We start from the raw sequence: 26,808 nt of genomic DNA, 5'->3' as shown, positions 1-26,808 counted from the left end.
CATGAAATGCATTTTTCATACAGATTTTACACCTAAAAGCATGAAATGCATTTTTCATAGATTTTACACAAAAGCATGAAATGCATTTTACATACAGATTTTACACATAAAAGCATGAAAACTTGTATATTACTTCAAAAATTAAACATAACCACTTCTGCAGGGTTTCTCGAGAATTTCATGTGTCTGTGAAAAAATGGCGTATGCCAATTAGTTAGGTTCCAGTGAAAAGTTCGTGTGTCTGTGAATTCACACAACTCGAATCGTGTAAGATCGAAGTATTACTGTACACCTTCGTCGCAAAGCTTAACCTTATACTTTGTCAGCCATCGGAGTACTCCTTCGTTGCGAAGTATCCCACTTAAGTAGAGGCGCTTCTGGCCATGCTGCCACGCTGCTACAAAAATTTGTTTTTAAATTCAAAGTTTATAATTAGAATTCACAATCTGAAAAATTTACTATTACTTGAAAACAACACTAAATTTAATTAACTCTTGAATTAAATTATTAAACAAAACTAAATCACAAAAACTTGAATTTATCAAGAAATTAAATTAATCAGGCAAAATTCAAACTATCAAGAATTATTCCAGATTTGAAAAGAAAATCTTAATAAATAAAAATTAAATCAAGTATGCAATGTTAGATTATCAGGAAATATTTAAGATGCTAAGTAAATGAATGTTGAATCACCAATATATAAAATGTGAAAAATCAAGAGATTGCAAACACAAGAACACAAAAATACACGAAAGATTTGTCAATAATAATTTCACTAAGGCAAAATTCTCTTAATATACCTTATTATACCATGGTAATGATTAGTAAAATTCATTTTACCTTACACAAGCTTGTGAAAACCTTTGTAAAATCACTTGCTAAGATTAGCACCAGTGACCACAAAAATTCTACGTTAATAACTTCTCTCTTTGAAGAGAGAGAGAGAGAGAGAGAGAGAGAGAGAGGGGCAGGGGGAACCAATTCTAACGGTCTCTCAAATCGGAATGAATAAATCTGAGGATTCCAGTAGCATATGAAACACTCAAGTGATGTCATCAAGGCATTTTGGGAACGAGATACAAAAAAAAGGTTCTAGAAGAAGGAAGGTGATGTAATCGATTGAGACATATACTCTCAGAAGGGCATACATGATCAGAGCAATGTATGTAACATTGCGAAACCTTCGTCTTCTTGTATGGAACAAAGCTTTTACAGAAATCTTTACATGATCAAAAAGACTGCCACTGGCAAATTGTGACTGGCATATTATAAAAACAAAATGAAAAACCTGAGTTGGTTTCCAGAATGGATCAGCAATTGTTATTCCCAAACTGTCAGTGTTTTATCGTAACTGGTGACAGATGGTACATCTGGTCTAAAACTCGAATCTCTCTCCCGTTACTACGCTGTTATCAAGAAAGATATTATTAATTCTAAATTACGCGGTTATCTAAATCATTAACTCTTTTGAGATCAGACATTACACTACATACGATATTTCAACAATTATTATTATTACACATAATGTGATAGATAGAAGAGTAAATATATCAAAACTATAGGATGATATACATGTAGGGCAACACCATGAAATATATATATATATATATATATATATATATATATATATATATATGTATATATATATATATATATATATATATATATATATATATATATATATATATATATATATATATATATATATATATATATATATATATATATATATATATATATATATATACATATATATATATATATATATATATATATATATATATATATATATATATATATATATATATATATATATATATATATATATATATATATATATATATATACTGCATATTTCTAGCCACGTAAAATAAGTCTAATCCTTTGGGCCAGCCCTAGGAGAGCTGTTAATCAGCTCAGTGGTCTGGTAAAACTAAGGTATACTCAAATATATACTATATACAGTATATATATATATATATATATATATATATATATATATATATATATATATATATATATATATATATATATATATATATATATATGTATGCATGTATGTGTATTTTCTTACCTTGACATTCGCTCTCTGCTCAGCTTGCTGGCGCCATAAGATTTTCCCTGACCTGCTCTAATCTTATTATAACAATAAAAGACAATTCATAAACAAGATTTGAAATGAAAATTGACTTATATTTTGAATTTTTGGCATGTTTTGAGATGATAATCAGAAAACATGGAAGCAGTGATGTTTTTGGCTATTTTGCAATTAACATCACAAATTATAAAAAATATAATAGGCACCATGTGGCAACCCTGAACACCAGAAGCTTGGAAGCTTCTGGTGCCCCCCTAGGGGGGTGTGCCCCCAGTTTAAGAATCACTGCATTAGAGGAACAAGCTCATTGGGGAATAGGAGGGCAGACCTTGATATTAGGCTTAGGGAAGCTGCTAGACTGAATAGTAACTAGTTCCCAACCTGGAATGTCATGCAAAGATTTTATTTCTCCTGGTACAGCTTTCCCCTGTAGTGTATTCACAACTATTGGACATAGCATGAGAGGTGATGGCCTACCTTCCAAAATAATAATTGTCATAAGGATGTCTGTTGCTTTCTAGACTGCTTCTTTATCCAGCCAGAAGGGGCTATGGGTTATAGGTGTGATGACTTCTACTAGTAGAAGTTAGATTTGTGAATTTAATGAGGGAGATTGAGGATGTGACATTCTGAAAATGTAGAGTGACTTGTGAGGGGTGTTTTTGTCAAAGTTGATAAGCAGGCAAATATAAAGGTACTGTAAAGTTTGTTTACAGATGAAGAATAGGCCTGATATGAATAATAATGTGAATATAATAATATGCAATGTGAAAGATGAAAAAATGGTGCAAGACCTCAATATCTTGCCTTACTGGTGACAGTTAACCCTTAAACGCCGATTGGACGTACCATATGTCAACTAAAACTGTCTGTTGGGTGCCGAGTGGACGTACGGTACGTCGACTAAAAAAAATTTCAACCTTCAGTCAACTTTGACTCGACCGAATTGGTCGAAAAACGCAATTGTAAGCTAAAACTTACATTCTAGTAGTATTCAATCATTTACCTTCATTTTGCAACAAATTTGAAGTCTCTAGCACAATATTTCGATTTATGGTGAATTTTTGAAAAAATCTTTTTCCTTACGTCCGCGCGGTAACTCAGGCGAAAATTTCAGAAAATCTTTCGTCATTTTGTCGTAATTTTTGCACCGTTTTATATTAGCCATTACATAAAGTTTTATATATGAAAATGTGCGCAATTTCATGTAAAATACAACAAAAAACAACCCATGGTTGTAGCTTTTATCAGTTTGGAAATATTTTCATATAAATCACGATAAGTGCCAAAGTTTCAACCTTCGGTCAACTTTGACTCGACCGAAATGGTTGAAAAACGCAGTGTAAGCTAAAACTCTTACATTCTAGTAATATTCAATCATGTACCTTCATTTTGCAAGAAATTGGAAGTCTAGCACAATATTTCGATTTATGGTGAATTTTTGAAAAAACTTTTCCCTTACGTCTACAATGTAACATCATTTTGTGATAACATCTCAAAAATTCTTTGATCACTTTGTGATTTAATACCAAAATCAGCACAGTTTTATATTAATCGTTACATAAAGTTTTATATAAAAAATGCACAATTTCATGTAGAATACAACAGAAAATAACTCATGGTTGTAGCTTTTATCAGTTTTGAAATATTTTCATATAAATCACGATGTGCCAAAATTTCAACCTTGGGTCAACTTTAACTCGACCGAAATGGTAAAAAAACGCAATTGCAAGCTAAAACTCTTACATTCTAGTAATATTCAATCATTTACCTTCATTTTGCAACAAATTGGAAGTCTCTAGCACAATATTTCGATTTTTTTCGATTTATGGTGAATTTAAAAAAAAAAATTTTTTCCTTACATCCACGAGCGGTAACTCGGCCGAACATCTTGGAAATTCTTTTGTCACTTTGTCATAATGTTTGCACCGTTTTATAGTTGTTACATAAAGTTTTATATATGAAAATGTGCACAATTTCATGTAGAATACAACAGAAAATAACTCATGGTTGTAGCTTTTATCAGTTTTGAAATATTTTCATATAAATCACGATAAATAGAAGAAATTCGACTTTCGGTCAACTTTAACTCGACCAAAATGGTAAAAAAACGCAATTGTAAGCTAAAACATTTACATTCTAGTTATATTTAATCATTTACCTTCATTTTGCAAGAAATTGGAAGTCTCTAGCACAATATTTCGATTTATGGTGAATTTTTGAAAAAACTTTTTTTTACGTCCCGTTAATGCTTCCCAGTTAATTCATGCATCATTTTGTGGTAATATTTTCTCTGTTGCTTTGATTGTTTTACAATGTTATTTACCAAAATCATCATAATTTAGTGTACAATACAAAGGGAAAAAATCATGTTTCGTTAGCTTTAACCATTTGCTGCTCATTGAAGCGATTTGTATACAATTATATATGAAATTTTTTGTTTGTGCTGTCATATATTTCAATATTTATATATGATAATGTTATTTTTTCATTTTCTGATGGTTGCATACTAAACTTCAGGCAATGACAAAAAAGGAGCCAAAATGAACTCTTTATCTTAAAAACTAAGTGTGCTGTGATTTTTAAAAAAGCTTTTTTCACAACTTTGGCGCTAACTCCCAAAGGCATGATATCGACAGACACCTTTTGTAAATAGAGGCTCGGCGTTTAAGGGTTAATGATGCCAGCGACTGACAGTTAACTATTTAACGCCGAAGCCCTATTTTCAAAAACGTCTCCCATATGCCGCGGCCTCCGAGAGGTAGCGCTGACAAGCGGAAAAAAAGTTTTTTCAAAAAATCAAAGCGTGCTTAGTTTTCAAGATTAAGAGTTCATTTTTGGCTCCTTTTTTCTCATTGCCTGAAGTTTAGTATGCAACCATCAGAAAAAAAAAAATATCATTATCATATATAAATATTGAATATATGACAGCTAAAAAAATGGGAGTATATAATTGTATACAAAAGCGCGCTGTAAGTACAAAAAAAACGATTGAAGCTAATGAGTTAATTTTTTTAGTTGTATTGTACACTAAATTGTGATGATTTTGGTATATAACAGATTGTAAAACGATTAAAGCAACACAGAGAAAATATTATCACAAAATGATGCATGAATTCACAAAATGCGGATGTAAAAAAAAGTTTTTTCAAAAATTCACAAAAATCAAAATATTGTGCTAGTGACTTTCCAATTGTGCCAAAATGAAGGAAATTGATTGAATATTACTAGGCTGTAAGTTTTTTAGCTTACAATTGCATTTTTGAACCATTTCGATCGAGTTAAATTTGACCGAATGTTAAAATTTTGTCAGTTATCGTTATTTCGATGTAAATATAAAAAAACTGTGAAGAGCTAAAGAAATGATATATTTTTTGTTGTATTCTACATGAAATTGCGCACATTTTGATGTATAACACTTTATGTAACGAATAATATGAAACAGGTGAAAAAATTAGTGCAAGCTGACGCAAGAAATGACAGGATTTTCAGCGGAGTCCGCCATGAGCTTAAGGAAAATTTTTTTCAAAAATTCACCAAAAATCTAAATATTGTGCTAGAGACTTTCCGTTTGTTGCAAAATGAAGGTAAATGATTGATTGTTACTCGAATGTAATAATTATGGCTTACGGATGCGTTTTTCGATCATTTCGATCGAGTCAAATTTGACCGAATGTTAAAATTTTGTCAGTTATCGTGATTTCGGCGAAAATATAAAAAAACTTTGAAGAGCTAAAGGAATGACATATTTTTGTTGTATTCTCCATGAAATTTTGCACATTTTGATGTATAACACTTTATGTAACGAATAATATGAAACAGTGAAAAAATTACAGCAAGTTAACGCAAGAAATGACAGGATTTTCAGCGGAGTAAGGTGCTTGAGCGGAGGAAAATTTTTTTTGAAAAAATTCACCAAAAATCTAAATAATGCTAGAGACTTTCCGTTTGTTGCAAAATGAAGGTAAATGATTAATTGTTACTCGAATGTAATAATTTCAAAAACGGATGCGTTTTTGGTCATTTCACTGGGTCGAATCAAAGTTGACCGAATGTTAAAATTTTGTCAGTTATCGTGATTTCGGTGAAAATATTAAAAACTGTGAAGAGCTAAAGGAATGACATATTTTTTGTTGTATTCTACATGAAATTGCGCACATTTTGATGTATAACACTTTATGATAACGAACAATATGAAACAACATGAAAAAATTACGGCAAGCTGACGCAAGAAATTTGACAGGATTTTCAGCGGAGTCCAAACCTGCAGTTGAGCAAAGGAAAATTTTTTAAAAAAAAATTCACCAAAAATCTAAATAATGTGCTAGAGACTTTCCGTTTGTTGCAAAATGAAGGTAAATGATTGATTGTTACTCGAATGTAATAATTATGGCTTACGGATGCGTTTTTGATCATTTCAGGTCGAATCAAAGTTGACCGAATGTTAAAATTTTGTCAGTTATCATGATTTCGATGTAAATATTAAAAACTGTGAAGAGCTAAAGGAATGATATATTTTTTGTTGTATTCTACATGAAATTAGCACATTTTGATGTATAACACTTTATGTAACGTACAATAATATGAAACGGCGAAAAATTACGGCAAGTTGACGCAAGAAATGACAGGATTTTCAGCTGAGTTCACGGTAACAGTCAGGAGCGGAGGAAAATTTTTTTTTCAAAAAATTCACCAAAATTCTAAATATTGTGCTAGAGACTTTCCGTTTGTTGCAAAAATGAAGGTAAATGATTGATTGTTACTCGAATGTAATAATTATGGCTTACGGATGCGTTTTTCGATCATTTCTGGTCTAGTCAAATTTGACCGAATGTTAAAATTTTTCAGTTATTGTGATTTCGATGTAAATATTAAAACACTGTGAAGAGCTAAAGGAATGATATATTTTTTTGTATTCTACATGAAATTGCGCACATTTTGATGTATAACACTTTATGTAACGAATAATATGAAACGGCGAAAAAATTACTGCAAGCTGACGCAAGAAATGACAGGATTTTCAGCGGAGTTCGTACATGCGGAGCGGAGGAAAATTTTCTTTTCAAAAATTCACCAAAATTCTAAATATTGTGCTAGAGACTTTCCGTTTGTTGCAAAATGAAGGTAAATGATTGATTGTTACTTGAATGTAATAATTATGGCTTACGGATGCGTTTTTCGATCATTTCGGTTGAGTCAAAGTTGACCGAAGGTTAAAATTCACTTTGGTTGCTGGGTCCTTCTCCAGCATCCCAGTCTAAAACTCGCCTCACACGCTCACTTCCGACAGGCAGTATGCGCCTTTCACGGTCCTGACGCCTTTGTGACATATCTACAAACGTCCTGTTGCAGCACGAATACGCAAACACTCGCCAAAGTTCTGCAAAACACGTCTGCGTCAAAATATCGCTCCCGCAAGGTCCGACACTGATGCTATCTGGCGTGAGTTTTGATGCGCAGCGTCTGGGTGATGCTCAAAAACAACACAACACCTGGATTCGTGAACTCCCAGCATCCGCCAAGGCGCGTGATTTGAAATCTTCCGCAAACTAGGCCTATAATTATTTTTCCGCGAATATTTAAACTTTCTTTTTTCAGTCGACGTTTGCAACGTCCACTCGGCATTCGACAGACAATTTTTGACGACGTTTAAAACGTCAACAGGCGTTTAAGGGTTAATAATAAAAGTGGAATTTGTCTTTTATCACTTAAAGAAAAAACTTGGGTGAAAAGAGCGGGAATAAGTAATTTTAGTGGAGAAAACTCAGAAAATAAAGTAGCAAAATTTGTTTGAAAATGCTATCCTCTGCAAAGTTAACACCTAGAGGAGGAAAATAGAGTTGTTAAAAGCACTGCAGGATCACAAACAGTGAATTTACTGGTCATTGCTACTGAGTTCAGAGGAAGCATGCCTAGAGAGAATACTTTCTTCTTATCTTACAGACACAAGACCTGTAATCTTGGAAACATTTGGGGTACGAATATGGCTATATTTAAGAATGAGGGTGTGGTGAAGTTAATTTATGTTTTAGATATAAGACTGTATTATTGATTCCTGTATTTTTATATCGTAATCCTTCAATTATCTGGATTAATAGAGTCAAGGGCCCGTCAGATAATGGAGCGTAAAAAAATCTAGGTGTTCAAGGGCAGCTCCTTGCCTTTCCTCACTAACCTTATCAATACCAGTAAACTGTAAACACTCAGTATGCTTATAAACAATAACCATCACACTTTAAACTGAAAATTTATGCAAAAAGGAATTATCTACCTTTTTTCCCCTTAATATTTGTAACAAAATATACTGCATAAAAGGGATTTTGACAAAGGAAAAATCTATTTCTGAGGAAGTTCCCGTGTCACCCGGTGAAATTCCATTACAGCACGAATTTCTAGGTATAACAATGCTAGATATACCAGAGAAAAAGAGCTTTCAGGAAAGCTGGGGTTACTACCCCCAGTCGAGCGTCTTCTAGGAAGACGTCGGTATAAGAAGGGTGAGTGAAATACCACTACCACGGAAACCTACTCGAAAGATCTCTCCTATCAAAACCCCGAACAGAGCGGTGAGCCGTTACAGCCCCAACACTCAACACCCGCCAGGACGGCGACACCAGCGCCACCTACCTCATTCCATGCTAGCACTAACTCCAGACTTGGCATGTGCAAGTAGGGGGAGTACTAGGTGATCCAGGGAGGGTCACCGGGTGACACGGGACCTCCCTCAGAAATAGATTTTTCCTTTGTCAAAATCCCTTTTCTGAGTTCAGTCCCGTGTCAGCCGGTGAAATAGTGATAGAGAATCATGCCAAGGCTGTAACTACAAGGAAAAAAAAAAAGGGGTAATCTGAAGAAAAAGGCAAAAATTTTACGAAAATAATTTTAATCAAGTAATCTCTTTCATGTAGCAAGAATACTAAAACTAAGGTATACTAAATCTAAGGCACATCAAAAACTTAATACTATGAAACATGGGAGGTCCCCGGCACGACGGGGAAGAAGCCCCAAAAATCTTAAAATTACTTAAAGCAAGGTGAAACATGAAATGTGCATAAGATAATTGCAAATACAACCTTAATACTATACACGTAAACTTAGGCTAAACACGTAAGAGACAAGATCAATGAAAATAAACATATACATATATACATATATCTGGGGTACATGGAGCCAAATAAAAACCGTCCAGTACCCCATAAGAAAAAACAATCATGGCATGTCAGATTACACTTTTTCCATCAACAGATACAAGATACATCAATATGAGGAGCCAGGCAGTGAGGTATAATCAACCAGGAGAATAAGCAGAGAAGTAAATGAGGCAGGCGGGCGGGGTGGAAAGGAAAGGATAAGGATATGATTAGTTAAGGTGGGGAGATGACACTTCCCACAGCTATGGTAGAAAATTTCAGGGCTTGAGCGATTTTAAATAGTGGCGTTTAAACACTAGAGGTGATTTCCAACCCGTAAATTTAGATAACTCTGAGAAGTCCATATTATGAAAGTAATTAATGGAAGTAGCAACTGCTCGAATATCATGAACCTTAGGAACTGAATCTGGGTTGGCCTGTTTAATGAAATACAGAATTTGTTGTCTTATAGCATTCAGTGAAAGAGTACCACCTTTCTCCCTGATAAAAAGAGGACCCGACTTACTCTGTGGAGTTCTTAAAAGGTAAGATTTAAGTGTATAAACTGGACATAAAGACTGGTCTTGAGGAAGGGGCACCACCTTCCAAGGAGACCACCTGTCCTGTGGGTCTTCGTTCTTAGCTAAAAATCTAGGGTCAGGGGAAAGGAGGACCTCTCCAGACGGGAGGAAGTTCACAAAATTATCACCTCTAGTGAGAGCCGACAGCTCTGAGATTCTAGCACCTGAAGCCAAGCTAATCAAAAATAAAGTCTTCCTTAACAGATCCTGATAAGAGCAATGAAAGTTATCCAACTCTGATGCTAACTTAAGGACGTCATTGAGAAACCACGTAACAGAATGTGGGCGTGATACTGGTCTCAGACGAGCGCATGCTCTGGGGATAGATGAAAAATAGGAATCTGTAAGGTCGATTTTAAAGCCGTAAAGAAATACTTTCTTCAATGCTGACTTGACTGTGGTAATAGTGGCCGGAGCAAGGCCTTTCTCAAACAGTGATCTAAAGAAGGAAACTCCTAAATTAGTCGTCATGATTTTGGCTTCAGATGCTTTCAGGAAGGAGGCTAATTTTTTGACTGCTGAGTCATACTGTCTAAGAGTAGAATCTCTTTTATCTGATTCTAAAAACAGAGTGTTGACAGGGTCAATGTTCGCTCCTTTTGGGCTGCGAATTTTATAAAGTCCATAAAACTAGGGCATTCTGAATTCTTGAGGAAGCTGACACAGTCTTGGTTTGTACTGTCTGGGTCAGAATGGGCTTGGGAATCCGAAGACTCCGTAATCCCAGTTCCTGAAGAAGAGGGAACCAATTGCTCTTCGGCCAATAGGGGGCTACTAGGGCTGGTTGACCTTTGAATGTCCTGAGTTTGTGTAATACTTTCAGCAGTAAATTTATTGGAGGGAACAGATAAATCTTCTCCCAATTGTTCCAATCTACTGTCATTGCGTCTGTGGCGTACGCCTGAGGGTCCAGGTTGGGGGCCACATAACAGGGGAGCTTGAAGTTGCTCTCCGTTGCGAACAGGTCCACTTGGAGGCCCGGAACCCGGCGGCAAATCCATTTGAAAGATTCCACGTCCAGGGACCACTCCGTCTCCAACGGAGTTCCTGGACAGGGAATCCGCCACCACGTTCCGTACCCCGCTAGGTGGGTGGCTGACAGGTGCCAGCCGTGCTTGTTCGCCAGGGAGAAGATAGCAACCATTACTTGGTTTACTCGACCTGATTTGGAGCCGCCCCTGTTGATGCAATGAACTACCACTGCGCTGTCCAACACCAGCCTGATATGAATCCGGTTGGGGCGGATTTTCTTCAGAGTTAGAAAGACCGCCATAGCTTCCAGGGTATTTATATGGAACTGCTGAAACATTGTGGACCACGTTCCTTGTACTTTTGTTTTGGTGAATATCCCCCCAGCCGCTTAGGGAAGCGTCTGTGTGAACAACTAGTGTCGGAGGGGGAAATTGAAGCGGAACTGTTTTGGACAGGCCTCTGACTGTGGTCCAAGGACGCAGTCTTGTCTTTAAGATTTGAGGAATAGAGGAGACCTTGTCTCTGAGCTTGACATTGGCTCGACTCCACCACACTCTGTTTATGTCTTTTAATTTCGCTTTTAAGAGCAGGTCTGTCACTGAGGCAAATTGAAGAGACCCAAGGACCCTTTCTTGGGATCGGCGGGATGCTGATGGATTTTGAGGAATCTCCTGGTGAGAGATGCTATCTCTTTCCTCTTGGGAGGTGGGAGGGATAATGTGTGAGAGGACAGATCCCACTGGAGACCCAGCCACTGAAACCGGGACTCGAGTCAGGCGGGACTTTCTCTGTTCAGTTGAAAACCTAGCGACTCCAGGAAATTGATGACTATGGACGTAGCCTTCTGACACTCCGGAACTGTTGGTGCCCAAATTATCCAATCGTCCAAATGCGCTGCTAGGGATATCTCTCGAGACCGGAGTTGTTGTACTACCGTGTCCGCCAGCTTGGTGAATACCCTGGGCGCAATGTTCAGACCGAAGGGCATGACCCTGAAGGAGTAGGCTTGATTCGAGTCTGAAACCGAGGAACTGAGAGAAGTTCCGCGCAATCGGGGACGTGATAATAAGCGTCTGAAAGATCGATAGAGGTGGTGACGGCTCCCACGCGGAAGTAGAGTCCGTACCTGAGCTACCGTAAGCATGCGAAATTTGTCGCATTTTATGTAGAGATTTAGACGCGACAGATCCAGGATCACTCTTTGCTGATCGGAGTCTTTTTGGGAACAGTGAATAACCTGCCTTGAAACTTTAGGTGCCTTACTTTCTTTATTGCTCGTTTGTTGAGCAATTCTGTCACGTAATCCTGTAGGATTGATGTGGGTGGCTGGTAAAATCTGGTTAGAGGAGGAGGGTTCTTGATCCAGCTCCATCCTAGTCCTTTGGACACAATGCTGTGTGCCCAAGGGCTGAAGGTCCATTGGTCCCTGAACCAATACAGGCGACCACCTACCTGGGTTCTCTCAGTGGGAGGGAGCGGGTTTATTCCCCCTACCACGTCCAGGCCTTCCCCTTGGGGTGGTGTTGGGCTTCCCTCTATGAGGGACTTTGCCTCTTCCTCCCCTTGCAACCCTATTAAGGCCGTGAAAGTATCCACGGCCCTCATATGTGGGGTTGTACGCTGGTGAAGCCACATAAGAGGGTGCAGCTGGTTGGACCAGCACATACTGTTGGGGGTGAGCCTTGGAGGTAGAAGGCTGGGCTACTGCCGAGACCGGGACGGCTTGGACTACCGCCTGATGGTGGGGCCTCTTATGCCTCCTGAAGCGTTTGCCTCCTCTCGTCTGGGGGCCGGCCGATTCTGGGGTCTTGCGCTTATAGGCAGAAATGCCCCAGCGAGAGCGCAGACTCTGATTGGCCCGTGTAGCCTCGGCCATAACGTTTGTGACCTCCTCTTCAGGGAAGAGGTTAGGTCCCCAGATCGAGCTTTTAACGAGCTTGTTAGGCTCGTGGCGGATAGTAGCATCGGCGAAGATGAACTTCCTGCATTCCAGTCTGGCCATGATAAACTCGAACAAGTCAGACTGGAAGCCAGCTAGCAAGGACTTAGCCAAAACTTGAAAGAATGGCTCGTCCGAGCAGGAGACGGCAGTAGCTTCTGTAAGGCAGACGGAGTTCAAGGACCGGGCTAACTTAGTCCGGGCATCAAACTCCGCCTTCAATAAAGATTCTGGCAGCTTGGGGAGCTGCTCAAAATTGCGTGGAAGCGCAGAAGGGTCCAGCTTCCCGACAGTGAAAGTGGACGGGCGTCCACCCAGAACTCATTACTTCCTGGGAATACCAGGAAGTAGGGTCTGTTTCTCTTAACTGTGGTAACGGATTACCATCAAAGCACGCTCGGGCCGTAGCCAGAGCGACTTTGTCAAGCAAGGGGTGGGAAGGTCGTCTCCCAGGGCGAACATTGTAAAGTTGCCCTTGAAAGGAGTCAACCGTGTTTTCTGCCTGCCACTCCGTCAGAGTGCGCAGGAGAGCCGACTGAGCTTGGTCCCTAGGGACGATGACAGTCTCCCTAGGAACCTTGTCTGACCGAATCCAAGCTTCCTCCGTGAGCCTCACGAAGCCTGGGTAAGGGGGCGAGAGATCGGGGGAAGAACTCCAATTCCTCCAACCGTCTCGTGCCAAGACCTTCAACTGTCAGCTTGCCATCATGTTGGATGGCCCGGAGTGCTGAAAGCGCCAAGGGTTACCGACATCGAGCGGCGGGAGGTCCGCAGTGTCGGGGATAACATACTGTGGTTCGGCTGGGGTGGGCGAGCCATTCCGCCAGTATGTTATCATGACTGGCCAACTTCTCAGAGATTTTATTAAATCTCGAATCTAGGTCCTCTGTAAATTTCTTATAAAGTTGATTTGCAAAGGCCTCTGCGTCAAAAGCAGGTTGGCGAGGAGGGCTTGGTTTTGCAGCCCTCTTACTCGCGCCTTTGCTGGAGGAACCAGAATTGCTCCCAGAGGCTACAGGTCCTGAAACCTTAGCCTTCGACGGGGAAGGGCGATGCCTTCTTGGAAGTCGAGGACTTGTAGCCCTTCGCCTTCCATGAAGTCTTCAACTTCAACTTGGGGATAGCAGACGGAGCTCTATCACCCAAGGAGGAAGACTTCACAAAACCTGAAAATGAAGAGACAGATGAAACAGGGGAGTCAAACAGAGGGGCCCGCCCCAACAACCTCACTTACCTCACCACTTACCACCTGGTCCTGCTCTGTGTTCATCGGTTCCAGGTTAAGATCCAGCGGCTACATCCTCCGAGACCTCAGCGTAGAGGATATCCACTTGGGGTGGCTGGGTCGCATCCCGGATTTGCTGGATGATAGGGGTGGCAAGATCTTCAGGCACTGCGGCCGCCACCCGTGCGCCGGGGTAGAGCAAGTCCCTCAAGCTAGCGTCGAGGACGTAGGGCTTCCCCGACGGAACATTCCTGCCAAACCAAGCCACCCAGGCCCGGAGGGATTCCAAGGCAGACTTCTTGGAAGCTTCGTCCGCCTGTAAGAAAACCAACAATTAGCTAAGAACGAAAAAACCAGTCCGGGAACCTCATAAACAATATACAATATGAGGAGCATAAAACGGAAGAAAAAGACTGTCACTTACCGACTCATCCTGGACGGTTGCGCAGAGAGCAAAAGCAAACCTCACAACCATCAGGGTGCCAAACAACCAGGTCATCAAGTCGGACCGCACAACCAGCGTGGGTCCGCATACCACGTGACCGTAGGGTTGTTGAAGGAGGCGGTACACCCGGCTCCTCACAGCGAACAGTCTGTAAGTAGAAAAGTACATGAACCTCCCACCCTAAGCAATCTAAAGCCGGCAAGGCCGGGAAACTCAACTACAACCGGAATACTCCGGCGGAGAAGAACTTCCTTATCATAAACTGGGCCAATAAGCTCTAAATTGCACAGAGTGGAAGGTAAAGGCTTTCAGACCCCGGAGGACTCCGGGAATGAAGGAATGAGAAACCAGGAACTAACCATAAGGGCTGCCAGAAAAAATAACGGCGGAGCCCCTGGTGTAGGACCGGACTCACGTTATATAAAATATATAAAGGAGCCGTACTCCTGTAGATAAACAGACTTATCTAAATATTAAAAAAAAAATAACAATAACAAGTGATGGTAAATACTCCGGAGACCGGAGGGATCCGTTCCCTATATATAATGTAAATCCTTCCGCCCTTACTTCCCGCCGGAGAAACAAGACGGGCAAAATGCTTATATGTTCATAACATGGTGGAGCAATTATATTTTACCTATCTACGTAACCCGGACGGGAGACGGAGAGGTATGGGATAGTGACTCGAACACGTTCGAGCAAACAAACCACCAACCCCAACACAGCGATGCTAGGGACGGTATGGGAGGGAGCGAATCCCTCTACCAACAGGAGGAGTCCCTGAACTCGGAGAAAATGCCATCTAGCGTCACCCCGCGAGTAGAGCAAGGCTGGAGGGGGAGGGGTGGAGGGGGAGAGGAGTAGGCTACCAGGAAGGGAACAGGAGACAGGGAGAAACATATCACCCGCTCAACTGCATCCATACCTCCAAGAAAATGAAACTTGGGAGGGTAGCCTACTACTGGAAGCTACGCAACCCGAAGCCCGACTCCTTCCTAGGCGAAGCCTAATATGGACCTAACCTAGTATAGGCTAGGAAAAAGGGAGGAGTGCAGAAGGGAGGGGGAAGCAACAGGGAGAGAAATTTTGTGCCGAGAACCAACCGGGATCGAGAAGGGGGGGCAAGGAGGCGACTAGCCTAGAGGAAACACATCCAAAGAACTCGATTCCCCCAAATGGAGGAAGAGAACTAAGGGCTCACTCTGCCCACCAAAAACGACCCCGGAGGAAACAGCAACAAAACTCCCTCAACCTGATGATCTCCACACCCAGGGCAAGGGGATGGAAGCAAACAAGCCTACTCCACAAAAAAAACCATCACACATAAAGAATTGGAACCAAAATGTGCTCAATAGGGAGCGTAGCCTACCTCGGGGAAGCGGTTAGATCTGAGGCTGCCGCCACCACACAGAGGTAAACAACAAAAATAAATTAAATAAAATAAATAAAATAAAATAAAAAGAGAGCACCATCTCCAAGCATAAAATAATTAGCCTACTTGAGACCAAAAATAAAAAGGAACCCAACCTGGGGTACCTGGACGGGACATCACCCTAACAAAGGCCGATAGGCCAATGAAATGTAATTTCGTAAACAAAAAAGGGGGGGAGCCACGCAAGGAACCACCAGGAAGGGAACCAAGGGGTCAAAATCTATCTATAACGACGAGGAGACAACTCCAACCGAAAAGAACTGAAGGAGTCGCCTCGCGGTCGACATGGCTGGCGGGGGACGCCGTGGCGTCATAATAAGATCTCAATATTTATGAAAATACGAGACCATAACAGCCAAAAAATAGAACAAAACCCCACAAGAAGATGGTACTTAACTTAGAGATGGTAAAGCTGCTCGATGCCATCGTAGATGCAAGAAAATCCAAATTAAAGAGAGACGAGCACACAAAAGAAACGGATGCAGTCACGTGCTAGAAAATGGAATGAGGTAGGTGGCGCTGGTGTCGCCGTCCTGGCGGGTGTTGAGTGTTGGGGCTGTAACGGCTCACCGCTCTGTTCGGGGATTTTGATAGGAGAGATCTTTGAGTAGGTTTCCGTGGTAGTGGTATTTCACTCACCCTTCTTATACCGACGTCTTCCGAGAAGACGCTCGACTGGGGTAGTAACCCCAGCTTTCCTGAAAGCTCTTTTTCTCTGGTATATCTAGCATTGTTATACCTAGAAATTCGTGCTGTAATGGAATTTCACCGGCTGACACGGGACTGAACTCAGAAATACACTTTGAAAATAAATGCAACACCTCCTTTTCCTCTCCCTCTCATAAATGACAGTTCAGTAGGCAGGTAGCCTGCCAGTGTTTACCCACAGCCTACCATGGTTTCATGACCATTAATGTATTTTTATACAGCAACTTTCTTATCAGTTGTTACCATATTGTATTAACATGCATGATACAAAATATGTATGTGTAAACTATTGACCAAGGCTAGCTTAGGTGTGACACATATGGTATCCATTTGTATAAGTCAAATAGGCTATTACAGTTGTATTTAAGATAAAGGTAATGGTAATGAAACTGTTATTTTACTTACAGAATCCTTTATACTGTATCACTGTATTATCTTATACGTATCATCATTGTAATATGTATAAAAAACCAGCTGTCCGTTCGCCATTTGTAATGTTTATTTTCTCAGAATCAGCTGACTGGGCCTACTAGGGAAAGAATTAGTAGAATAATTTTTAGTTGCTAAAAGAAACTAATGTATTAATGGAATTATTATTTTTATTTTTATACATAGATGTAAAACGGGTATACAGCGCAAGGTAAACTAACATGCTTTAGGTTAAAGTAAAATCTTTCATAATTGCAAAACAGCTGTTTCCCAATTTGTATGTTTAGGTCTTACTCAATGTTGTTTATGTGAGTTCTTTGATAAGTGGTTGTTAATTATAGGAGATGGTTATGAATTTTTACGTAAGCCATAAGTTTGGTAATATTGTGTGAAAGCTTAGCATAGTATAGTGTTTCTCAAACGGTGCACCCCAAGATAACAGAAGATTTAGTTTATATATTGTATGTTTATATTTTAAAACTTTGATTTTCATATATTTTAGAGTTGATGTCATCAAGTATGTGGTTTCTAAGTCTGAGTCAAGTCTTCACCATTTGACATTTTGAACTGGAAAGTAAATTTCTTAATGGCCTAATCTTTAAGAAGCAATGAATAATCCTTTCCCTTTTCCTTTCATTGGGGATTTAAATCGGTCATTACTGACCTCTCTCTCAAAAAAATGTGTTCTATATATATATATAATTCCATATCCTGCTAATCTTTTGAAATGTTAGCCAAAAATGACAACTGTGAATGGTAATTTAAATTTCTTCTATGAAATATCGGAAATGATAGCTGTAAAAATGATGTCACGTACTCTTGCCGAATCTATTATTTTGCCCACTTGTAAAAAGATGGTTAAGGCTATTTTATGAGATAATGCAGAGAAACAAATAAGTAGAATTCCATTATCAAATAATACTGTTCATAGGTGTATTCTGGAAATGTCTAACAATATTGTAGAAAATGTTTGCTGTAATAAACTTCAGGATTCCTACTTTGCACTCCAAGTTGATGAATCAACCAACAAAGCACAGCTTTTTGCCTTTATTTGCTTTACTGATGGAGATACTATAGTAAATCAGTATGTTTGTTGCAAAGAATTGTGTACCACTACTAAAGGTGAAGATATTTTTCATAATTTAAATAATTATTTTGAGAAATGGAATTTATCCTGGAAGTTGTGTGTTAGAGTTTGTACTGATGAAGCTCCATCAATATCTGGTTCTACTAAAGGTCTTGCATCATTTGTAAAACCATCCCAACATTATAAAAACTTCTTGTTTCTTGCATAGAGAGGCCCTGATGACAAAAACACTTGGTACTAAATTGAAAGCAGATATGATCAAGATCAAGTTGTCAAAATGGTAAGTTTCATTAAGACTAGACCAGTAAAATCTAATATATTTGAGTTACATTGTGAAAACATGGATTCACGACACACATGCTTACTTTTGCACACAGAAAGAAAATGTGTGAATTTTGTGAACTTCTGAACTGTGACTTTTGGACTTCAAAATTAAGGTATCTGACTGATATGTTTCAGTACTTGAATATTCTGAATGTGTCCATGCAAAATAGAAATAAAAACCTTTTGTCATCTACCAACAAAATTAAAGCATTCCAGAAAAAAACTAGCAGTTTGGAAAAGAAAAGCTGGTTTAGGCTGTTTGGAAATGTTTCCTTTGGTTAGAGAAGGCCATTTAGGCAATTTAATTCCTTTAATAGTGGATCATTTAGCATTTCTGTCCGAACCATTACACTCCATCAATAAACACCGAGCAGTATGATTGGATTTGCAACCTTTTCATTGACATTTCAACTGATGACGTTGGCTTTTCGTTAACAGAAGAGGAGGCTTAAAGATCAAGCATAAGGAGGTGGCCATCGATCAGTTTTGGATTTCAATCAAAGAAGAATATCCTTCAGTAGTTAGGAAAGCTTTGACTGTTTTATTGCAGTTTTCCACATTGTATCTCTGTGAACAAGGATTTTCTGTACAAACAAACATTAAATGTTAACATAGATCACATATTAAATGCATTGATGAAGAGATGAGAGTAGGTTTATCACATATAAGGCCAAACATTGAGAAAATTGCAAAATCTCATCAAGCACATTTCACATTAGTATACTTAAAAGTAAAATATTTCAAAAAAATAAATGGTTATTTCAGGTACTTCTTTATCACTTTCCTATTTTCAAATTTCATGACTAATTTTTCCATATTGAAATCATGATGCACCTCAAAGTTTTGGTTTTTCATAGGTGTTACCTGAGGTAAAAAAGTTTTAGAAACACTGGCCTAGTACAATCTACCGAAAATGAAATTCGTTCGGTTCATAATACAGTGTTTGTGTATTACATTAAAACACTCTATGTTTACATCTTTAGTGCATATGGCATTTCTTGATGACAACTTTTCAAAACAAATTCATTCTAAGAACACTACTAAAAAGTAGTTGATAAATGAGAAAATGCAGTAAAATATTGTTTACAAGAGAATACTGTGGCCTAAAATATAAATAAAATAGTGAAGGTATGTGTGTGTTTTACTGTACTGTTTCTCTCTCTCTCTCTCTCTCTCTCTCTCTCTCTCTCTCTCTCTCTCTCTCTCTCTCTCTCTCTATCACATCTCAGTATGTGCATGCATATGTATGTATGTGTTGCCTTTTTTTTTTTTTTTTTGCTTGATTTACTGCACCATATTTCATTACAAGTATAGTTGGCTCTAAGTATGATTATCTCGCATATCATAACGGTACGCAAGAGAATATTTTATCACTGATGATATTTCATCTCTAATCACCATAAAAATATTTAAAATGCAAACTTCATATGTAGGCAGGCCAACACCAAACAGGCTGTAGCAAGTTCACTGACAATATTGAATGAGTGTGTACGTACCATACTTGCACAACTGCGTTTATCTTTTGGTTTGTAGAAATAAAAAATGGGAAAACAGGGTAAAACTATAGTGTGAATGAGAATACTGTAGCATAAAAAATGAATAAAATAGTGAAGGAGTGTGTGTTACTATACTCATGCTTCCATGTAAACATACCTTAGTTATTCTCTCTCTCTCTCTCTCTCTCTCTCTCTCTCTCTCTCTCTCTCTCTCTCTCTCTCTCTCTCTCTCTCTCTCTCTCTCTCTCTCTCTCCACCATAGATGTACTGTACATATCCTTTTAATAAAATGTGAATTATTGTATCATAAACAAAAACACAAAACCAAACAAACTCCAGAAAGTTTATGACGCCATGACGCCATCCAGTGAGTATATGCATACATATGTGGGTGTTGTCATGTTTTTGCTCTGCTGGATTTATTTTACCATATTTCTTTACGAATTTAGTTGACTCTAAGTATGATTATCACACACATGAGAATATTTTATCACTGTTGATATTTCAATCTCTTATCACCGTAAAAATATTTAAAATGCTAATTTCATATGTAGGCAAGACAACACCAAACAGAGCCGCAGCAGATTCACAGAATGAGTGCATCCGTATGTGTTGCCATTTTTTTTTTGCTTTGCTTGATTTACTGTAGTATATTTCATTACAATTTAGTTGACTAAGTATGATTATCACACATATCACAAAAGTACACAAAACAATATTTCATCACTTGATATTTCATCTCAGCTGTTTCTCTCTCTCTCTCTCTCTCTCTCTCTCTCTCTCTCTCTCTCTCTCAGTACTGCACATATTCATTAATAAAATGTGAATTACTGTATCATAAACAGAAACACAAGACCAAACAATCTCTATAAAGTCAGGTCTACCTAGTCCTCTTTACCCAGCCATAGAAATTGCTCCCCAGCTCCTCCCACCTTCCAAAATAACCCCTTCTCTGAGCCTTCCCCTACTGCCACACCTCTTGGACTGCGTCAAGCCATCCGACCACCTCCACCCCCTCCACCATAAAAACATCTAGAGGCCTCCCCCACTCCCCAAAACCATTTCTCAGTCAGTCTGATGTAGGCAGTATTACCAACATTTTCTTGAGACCGCACAGCATTGTCAACCATTGGAGAGTGGTTTTTTCAAATTTACACACACACACACACACACACACACACACACACACACACACACACACACACACACACACACACACACACACACACACACACACACACACACACACACACACACACACACACACACACACACATCTTTGGGGCCTTGATCCTTGGTCTGGGTATGTCAGATAATGTTGAATTATGGATAATGGCAATATCCAAATAACAGGGATTATTATTTTGTTGTTTACATTTATTTCCTTAATTATTTTGCTCTTGATTTTTATTTGTATGTTTAAATTTCAGAGTAGCAGGACCAAGAGGAATTCCAGCTCTCCCAAAGTATTTTAAAAATGTTAAATTTCAAGGCAAAGGGCACGAGAAAGAAGACTTGGATATGTTATTAAAACACTTAGAACATTGGGCACATCGCTTATATCCTAGGTTTCCTTTTAAAAATGTTTTGGAAGACTTGGAAAAGCTGGGTAATAAAAAGCCTGTAAAGGTATGTGGCACATTTTGTACGTGGTATCTTAATTCCATATGCATTTGGAAATTACACTTGCATTTTAGATACTATGTAATTTTAGAAGTTGTAAAGCTATCACTTGTCTTGGGGTCTTTTACTGTAGAAAGGTTTATTGTGTATCCGCACAATCTTCCAGACACCTGATGAAAAATGAGTTTTCATTTCCACCTGACTGAGAATACATATGGGTTACACATTGCCTCTGATAGCAGATGTAGTCAGACATTGTGTGTCTAGTGCTGTGTGACATTTATTATTACTCTCATTTTCATTATTTAAATTATATTTCATTTTTAAATCTCTTGTTGTTTGCTAAATGCTTATATGATTATAAGTTTGTGTATAATTTTTTGTAGTAATTTGGAGAGTAATTCTTCCTTCTTTGGTCTTGGAAGGTTGGATGGCTCTGTTAGTGCCTACTTGCTTGTTCTCTTCACTGTTTTCATCTGCTTCCTTAATGTAGGTATTTTCCAATTCATTTGTATTTTATAACTTGTTTTCAAATTAGTTGTTATGTTCAGCTTTTGTATTGTGTTACGCTCTGCTTCTAATACTCTTAAATTATTAGTTAGAGAAACGTAAATATTTAGATTACCCAAGGCAATTATTCAAACACTGATAAAATTAATAAAAATATTATTATTTAATATTTAATTTAGTATTACTGAAAAATCAAATAAATATATATAGTAGTGAAATCACTGGATACTTATGCAATACTAAGTATTAACACTCTTCACACAAAGAAATACATAATAAGACAATAAATTCTTAATAACGAGTAAATACTCGAAATACACAGTACTCACTTAATACAGAGTAAACTCTTCAAAATGTTAAGTCACGTACATAGAAGAAAAATACAAGAGAATCAATACTTTACCCATACTAATAATATAACTTTTTCACTTTACATCCTTTCGTAATATTAGTTAGTATAATTCACAACTTGTCAATACAATTCCAGGAGACACACTGGTACGTACGAGACTACGTAGCCAAGTAAACTTTTAAAGGATCAAAACATCAGAACTTTACTCTTTTTAGAAAACAAGGAGGAAAAATACAATAACATTACACTCCCCAATCCAGTCTACACTGCCATCTGTTGGATGACCCTTGCATCTCATACGAAAACAAATACAAATAAGTCAGGTTATAACATACCTCCCTCTTTAAAATCATCATTATAACCAATAAGGATAAACAAAAATTACAATTCATAATATAACAAAGACAAATTCTTACAATTTTACATAACAGGATGCCTGGATAAAAAATCTGCGCGCAAATTATCCTTTCCCTTGATGTGATTCACATGTAGTTCATAGTCTTGCAAGGATAATCAAAAATACAATAACATTACACTCCCCAATCCAGCCTACACTGCCATCTATTGGATGACCCTCGCATCTCATACGAAAACAAATACAAATAAGTCAAGTTATAACAATTGCATTAAGTTTATATCCTCTCATTCTTTTTCCTCATTCCCCACTGCTATCCCCAAGCTAAGTGGATGGTTACTTTTATGCATCTTCTCCAACAATGTCAATTGAAAGCATTTTCCTCTGTTAAACCCTTCTTCTCTAAGTCCTCCTTCACTTTATTGGGCCTTTTAATCCTTTGCTCCCTCTTGATCTAACCCTAACAGGCTCCACCCTAGCCTTCTTCACTCTCTCTTCTCACTCACCCTTACCAGAGGCCCATACCATCTCAGTTTTGACTCTCTTTATCATATCGGTAAGCTTTACCACCCTCCTGTACTGTACTTCATTTTCCAGCCTCTCACATAGTGAGATCCCCAAAATCAACCTCATCATCCTCATTTCTGTTAGCTCCAGTTCCTGTTCCTCCCTTCTTAATTTAAAGTCCATGTTTCTGAACCATATGTTATCACTGATCTGATTGTGATACAATAGACCCATCTATTTTCAGTTTATTTGGCATTTTTTTTGTCACTACCCCTGCCATCCTCCTCCATTCACCTAAGCTGCTTTCATCCTACTTTCACCCTCAGCTTTTCACCCTCCCTCCTGGCTTAAAGTAGATCCTAAGTGTTTTAAATTTTCTGCCTGTTTTAAATCTAAGCCTTTTTTATCTTGTTTAACCTATCCCCTCTCAGCCTGCTGGACACCATAACCTCAGATATATCACATTTACCCTCATAACCTCCCATTCAAGAGATTTCTGCTACTGTCTAACCCATCTTTGCAATTCTTCAGTCTCTGCAGTAATCGCCAGATCATCTGCTATAACAGTTTCCATAGATTTTCATTCATTACCCCTTTACTCACTACATCCATAATCAGTCCAAACAGAAATGGGTCATGTGCCAGTCCGTGATGTGAACGACTCTTGACTTCAGAAATATCGGGTTTGACAAGTCTATTATTACTGTGGTATGTTCTTTTATACACCTTTTCAACCAGCTTTTCTGGCACTTTTCTTTTTCTTAAACAACAAAAACAAAACTTTCTTTTTCTTAAACAACAAAAACATTACTTCCCTTGGTATTGTATCAAATGCCTTCTCTAGGTCCTTAAATGCACATCAGAGCTTGTGTCTAATGCATCAGTTATTCTCTCTGAAACCTTCAATAAATGTTCTGGTAGTCTGATTCCTCAAATTATCACCCATATTATCTACCTTCCCCACCTTGAAAGAGATGTATGATAAACTTACCATCTTCATTTAATGACATCATCCTTATGCAGACTATTACCTTCTTAATCTTTTATGACACCTAATTGAACCAGATCTCATCTTTGCTTTTTTTTTTTTCTCTTGAGTTTGATATTCTGTAAATATCATATTCGGCCTCCTTTATTCCTAACCTATTCAGCTTCTAACTTCTCTGTAGCTCATATAGTAGCTGTGCCCCAGTTATCTTAGTCTCTCTTCCTTCTTCTCTATATGGTTATATTTTTCCATGGCACCTTGCAAATGATTCACCTTAAAAGCCCTAGACTTTCACGTAACAGAATCTAGTACCTCTTTATTTTACCACCTGCCACTGTATAGCCGTAAGTTTGACCAGCTGCTTCCTTTGCACCTTTCACACAAGTTGTTTTCATATCATTCCAAATATCTTTTATTCTACATTCCATCCTCTTTTAAATTTATTCCAACTTGATGTCTTTCTCTTACATGCCTCTTATGCTTCCCAGACTGTTCTCCTTTAAGAGTCCATATTTTAATTTTTGATTTTTTCATGGGTTTTCTACATCTCTTCTTAATATCCATCATTAGCAACAATTTACTATACTGCTTCTGTCTGCCCTCCTGGTCTAGTACCTCTTTATTTTGCCACCACTATTTTACCACCTGCCACTGTGTAGCCTTAAGTTTGCCCAGCTGCTTCCTCTGCACCTTTCACACGAGTTGTTTTCATATCTTTCCAGATATCTTTTATTCTACATTCCATCCTCTTTTAAATTTGTTCCAACTTTGTCTTTCTCTTACATGCCTCTTATACTTCCCAAACTGTTCTCCATTAAGATTCCATATTTTAATTTTTGATTTTTCATGGGTTTTCTACACATCATCTTAATATCCATCACTAGCAACAATTTACTATACTGCTTCTGTTTGCCCTCCTAACTGTAATCTATTTGGCTGTGTTCCACCACCCTCATTTGTTATTAAATGTTGATCTGCCTTCACAAACCAGGTATTCATTCATACTAATTCAAAACTCTACCATTTCCAGTATATGCTCAACATCGTCAGTCCTCACTCCAAATCCATGGCCTCCATGAACCTCCATGAACCTCCTTATAACCATTTTTTACTCATTCCAACTCTACCATTCATATCTTCTCATATGGTTATTTTCTCACCATCCTTTACCATTCTAATTGCTGTTTCCAGTTCATCCCTAGATATTTCCTTCTCTTGCTGCTGGCAACCAGTGTGAGGCAAGTATGCTGAAATTGCATTAACAATGTCTTCCCCTACCAGTACTGTAACACTACTATTAAATCATACCACTAACTTTCAACTTCCACCATTTTTTATTTCCACTCACTACTAAATTCTCCACTCACTACTAAATTCAGCTTCATTTCTTTCTATTTATGACCCACAAAAATAAAGATTGAACCCATTACCTACCTCTGATTCCTCTCTTTCTCCTACTCACTACACACACACACACACACACACACACACACACACACACACACATGACATCAACAGTCTCTCTTAACTCTTCTCTCAGGGCACCAACGTTGCACACGATCCTACTTGAATCTTCCATTCCTTCACTTGTTTCTTTTTAAAGTAATGAAACCTTTAGCTGTTAACCACACCAGGGGATCCTAGCCTGATTCTCATTCCTTAATGCATGGTTTAAAGATTTGGCTAGTTTTTATGAGGGCATGGCCTTGCAGTTGTCAACCTCAGTTATTGGCGATGGGCTTAGCCTTTGACTAAAAACATCCATCTGCAAGGCAGCAGTTGTTCTTAGTCGTGTATTACGCTTGGAGAACTATGGTGATAATATTCTAATACCTAGTTTTGGTTTAGAAATATATGAAAATATTTGTATATACTTAAGGACTATTAAAAGTAGTCATTCATATGCAATTTTGTTTCCTGGTCTATTTGTATTTCACTCTTCAGAAAGTTTCATTTACATTTTGGTTGTGTTAGGTTGTATTTTCTGTTTCTCCTAGCCACCTTCTATCAATCTTATGTTGCTAGACATCTGGAATATTAGCTTAATTCAGTTCTTTATTCCTATAGAATCTGTTTATCATACAGTGTATAGTATCTTCAATTAAGTCTATTTTCTCAGGTTTTGTTGCAGTGATTTTAATAATTGTAATTATTTTTGCTCATGTGTCCTGGTTATTTCATTGCAACTGTGATTTATAGCTTTTCTTGATCATTTTATTGTAAATATTAAATAAAATACCTAAACATAGGCCTGACAATGACCTTCAGAGATTCCCTGATCTTTTGGGGACCAGGAGAAGAAAAAGTTAAGTGTTATACCTGAGCTGATTAGTAGGTCTGGCCCCAGACCACTGAGCTGATTAACAGCTCAACAGCAAGGTCTGCTTTGATTGACAGCAAAGATTCTTTCAATCAGAGAAATTTGTCTTGGGAAAATTCTTTTGGGTAAGGTTCCATCTCATCAAACCAGGAAATTGAGTTGGAGTTGAGAGGCAAAGTTTGTGGTATAACTTCTTATAGGGAGTAGAATTTCTCAAGTTCTAATGTTACTTCATTTACTACTTAGGAAGGGACTTTGAAACTAATGGCATGGGGTTGCCAGTATGA

General features: G+C 38.2%; 1 protein-coding gene across 5 annotated transcripts in view; it reads left to right on the top strand.

Annotated features, from left to right (window-relative positions):
• Positions 1-26,808, top strand: part of LOC136837312 (TIMELESS-interacting protein) — a 129,498-nt gene that overhangs the window by 32,919 nt on the left and 69,771 nt on the right. For all 5 annotated transcript variants that reach the window (XM_067102063.1, XM_067102062.1, XM_067102064.1 and 2 more), the window contains exon 4: positions 21,297-21,495. In XM_067102063.1, the coding sequence (XP_066958164.1) occupies positions 21,297-21,495 (199 nt within the window). The remainder of the gene's footprint in view (positions 1-21,296; positions 21,496-26,808) is intronic.

Source organism: Macrobrachium rosenbergii, chromosome 58 (genome assembly GCF_040412425.1).
Source record: "Macrobrachium rosenbergii isolate ZJJX-2024 chromosome 58, ASM4041242v1, whole genome shotgun sequence".
Taxonomy (NCBI): Eukaryota; Metazoa; Arthropoda; class Malacostraca; order Decapoda; family Palaemonidae; genus Macrobrachium; species Macrobrachium rosenbergii.
Note: the sequence above shows the minus strand (reverse complement) of the source record. Positions and strands in the feature narration are given on the sequence as shown.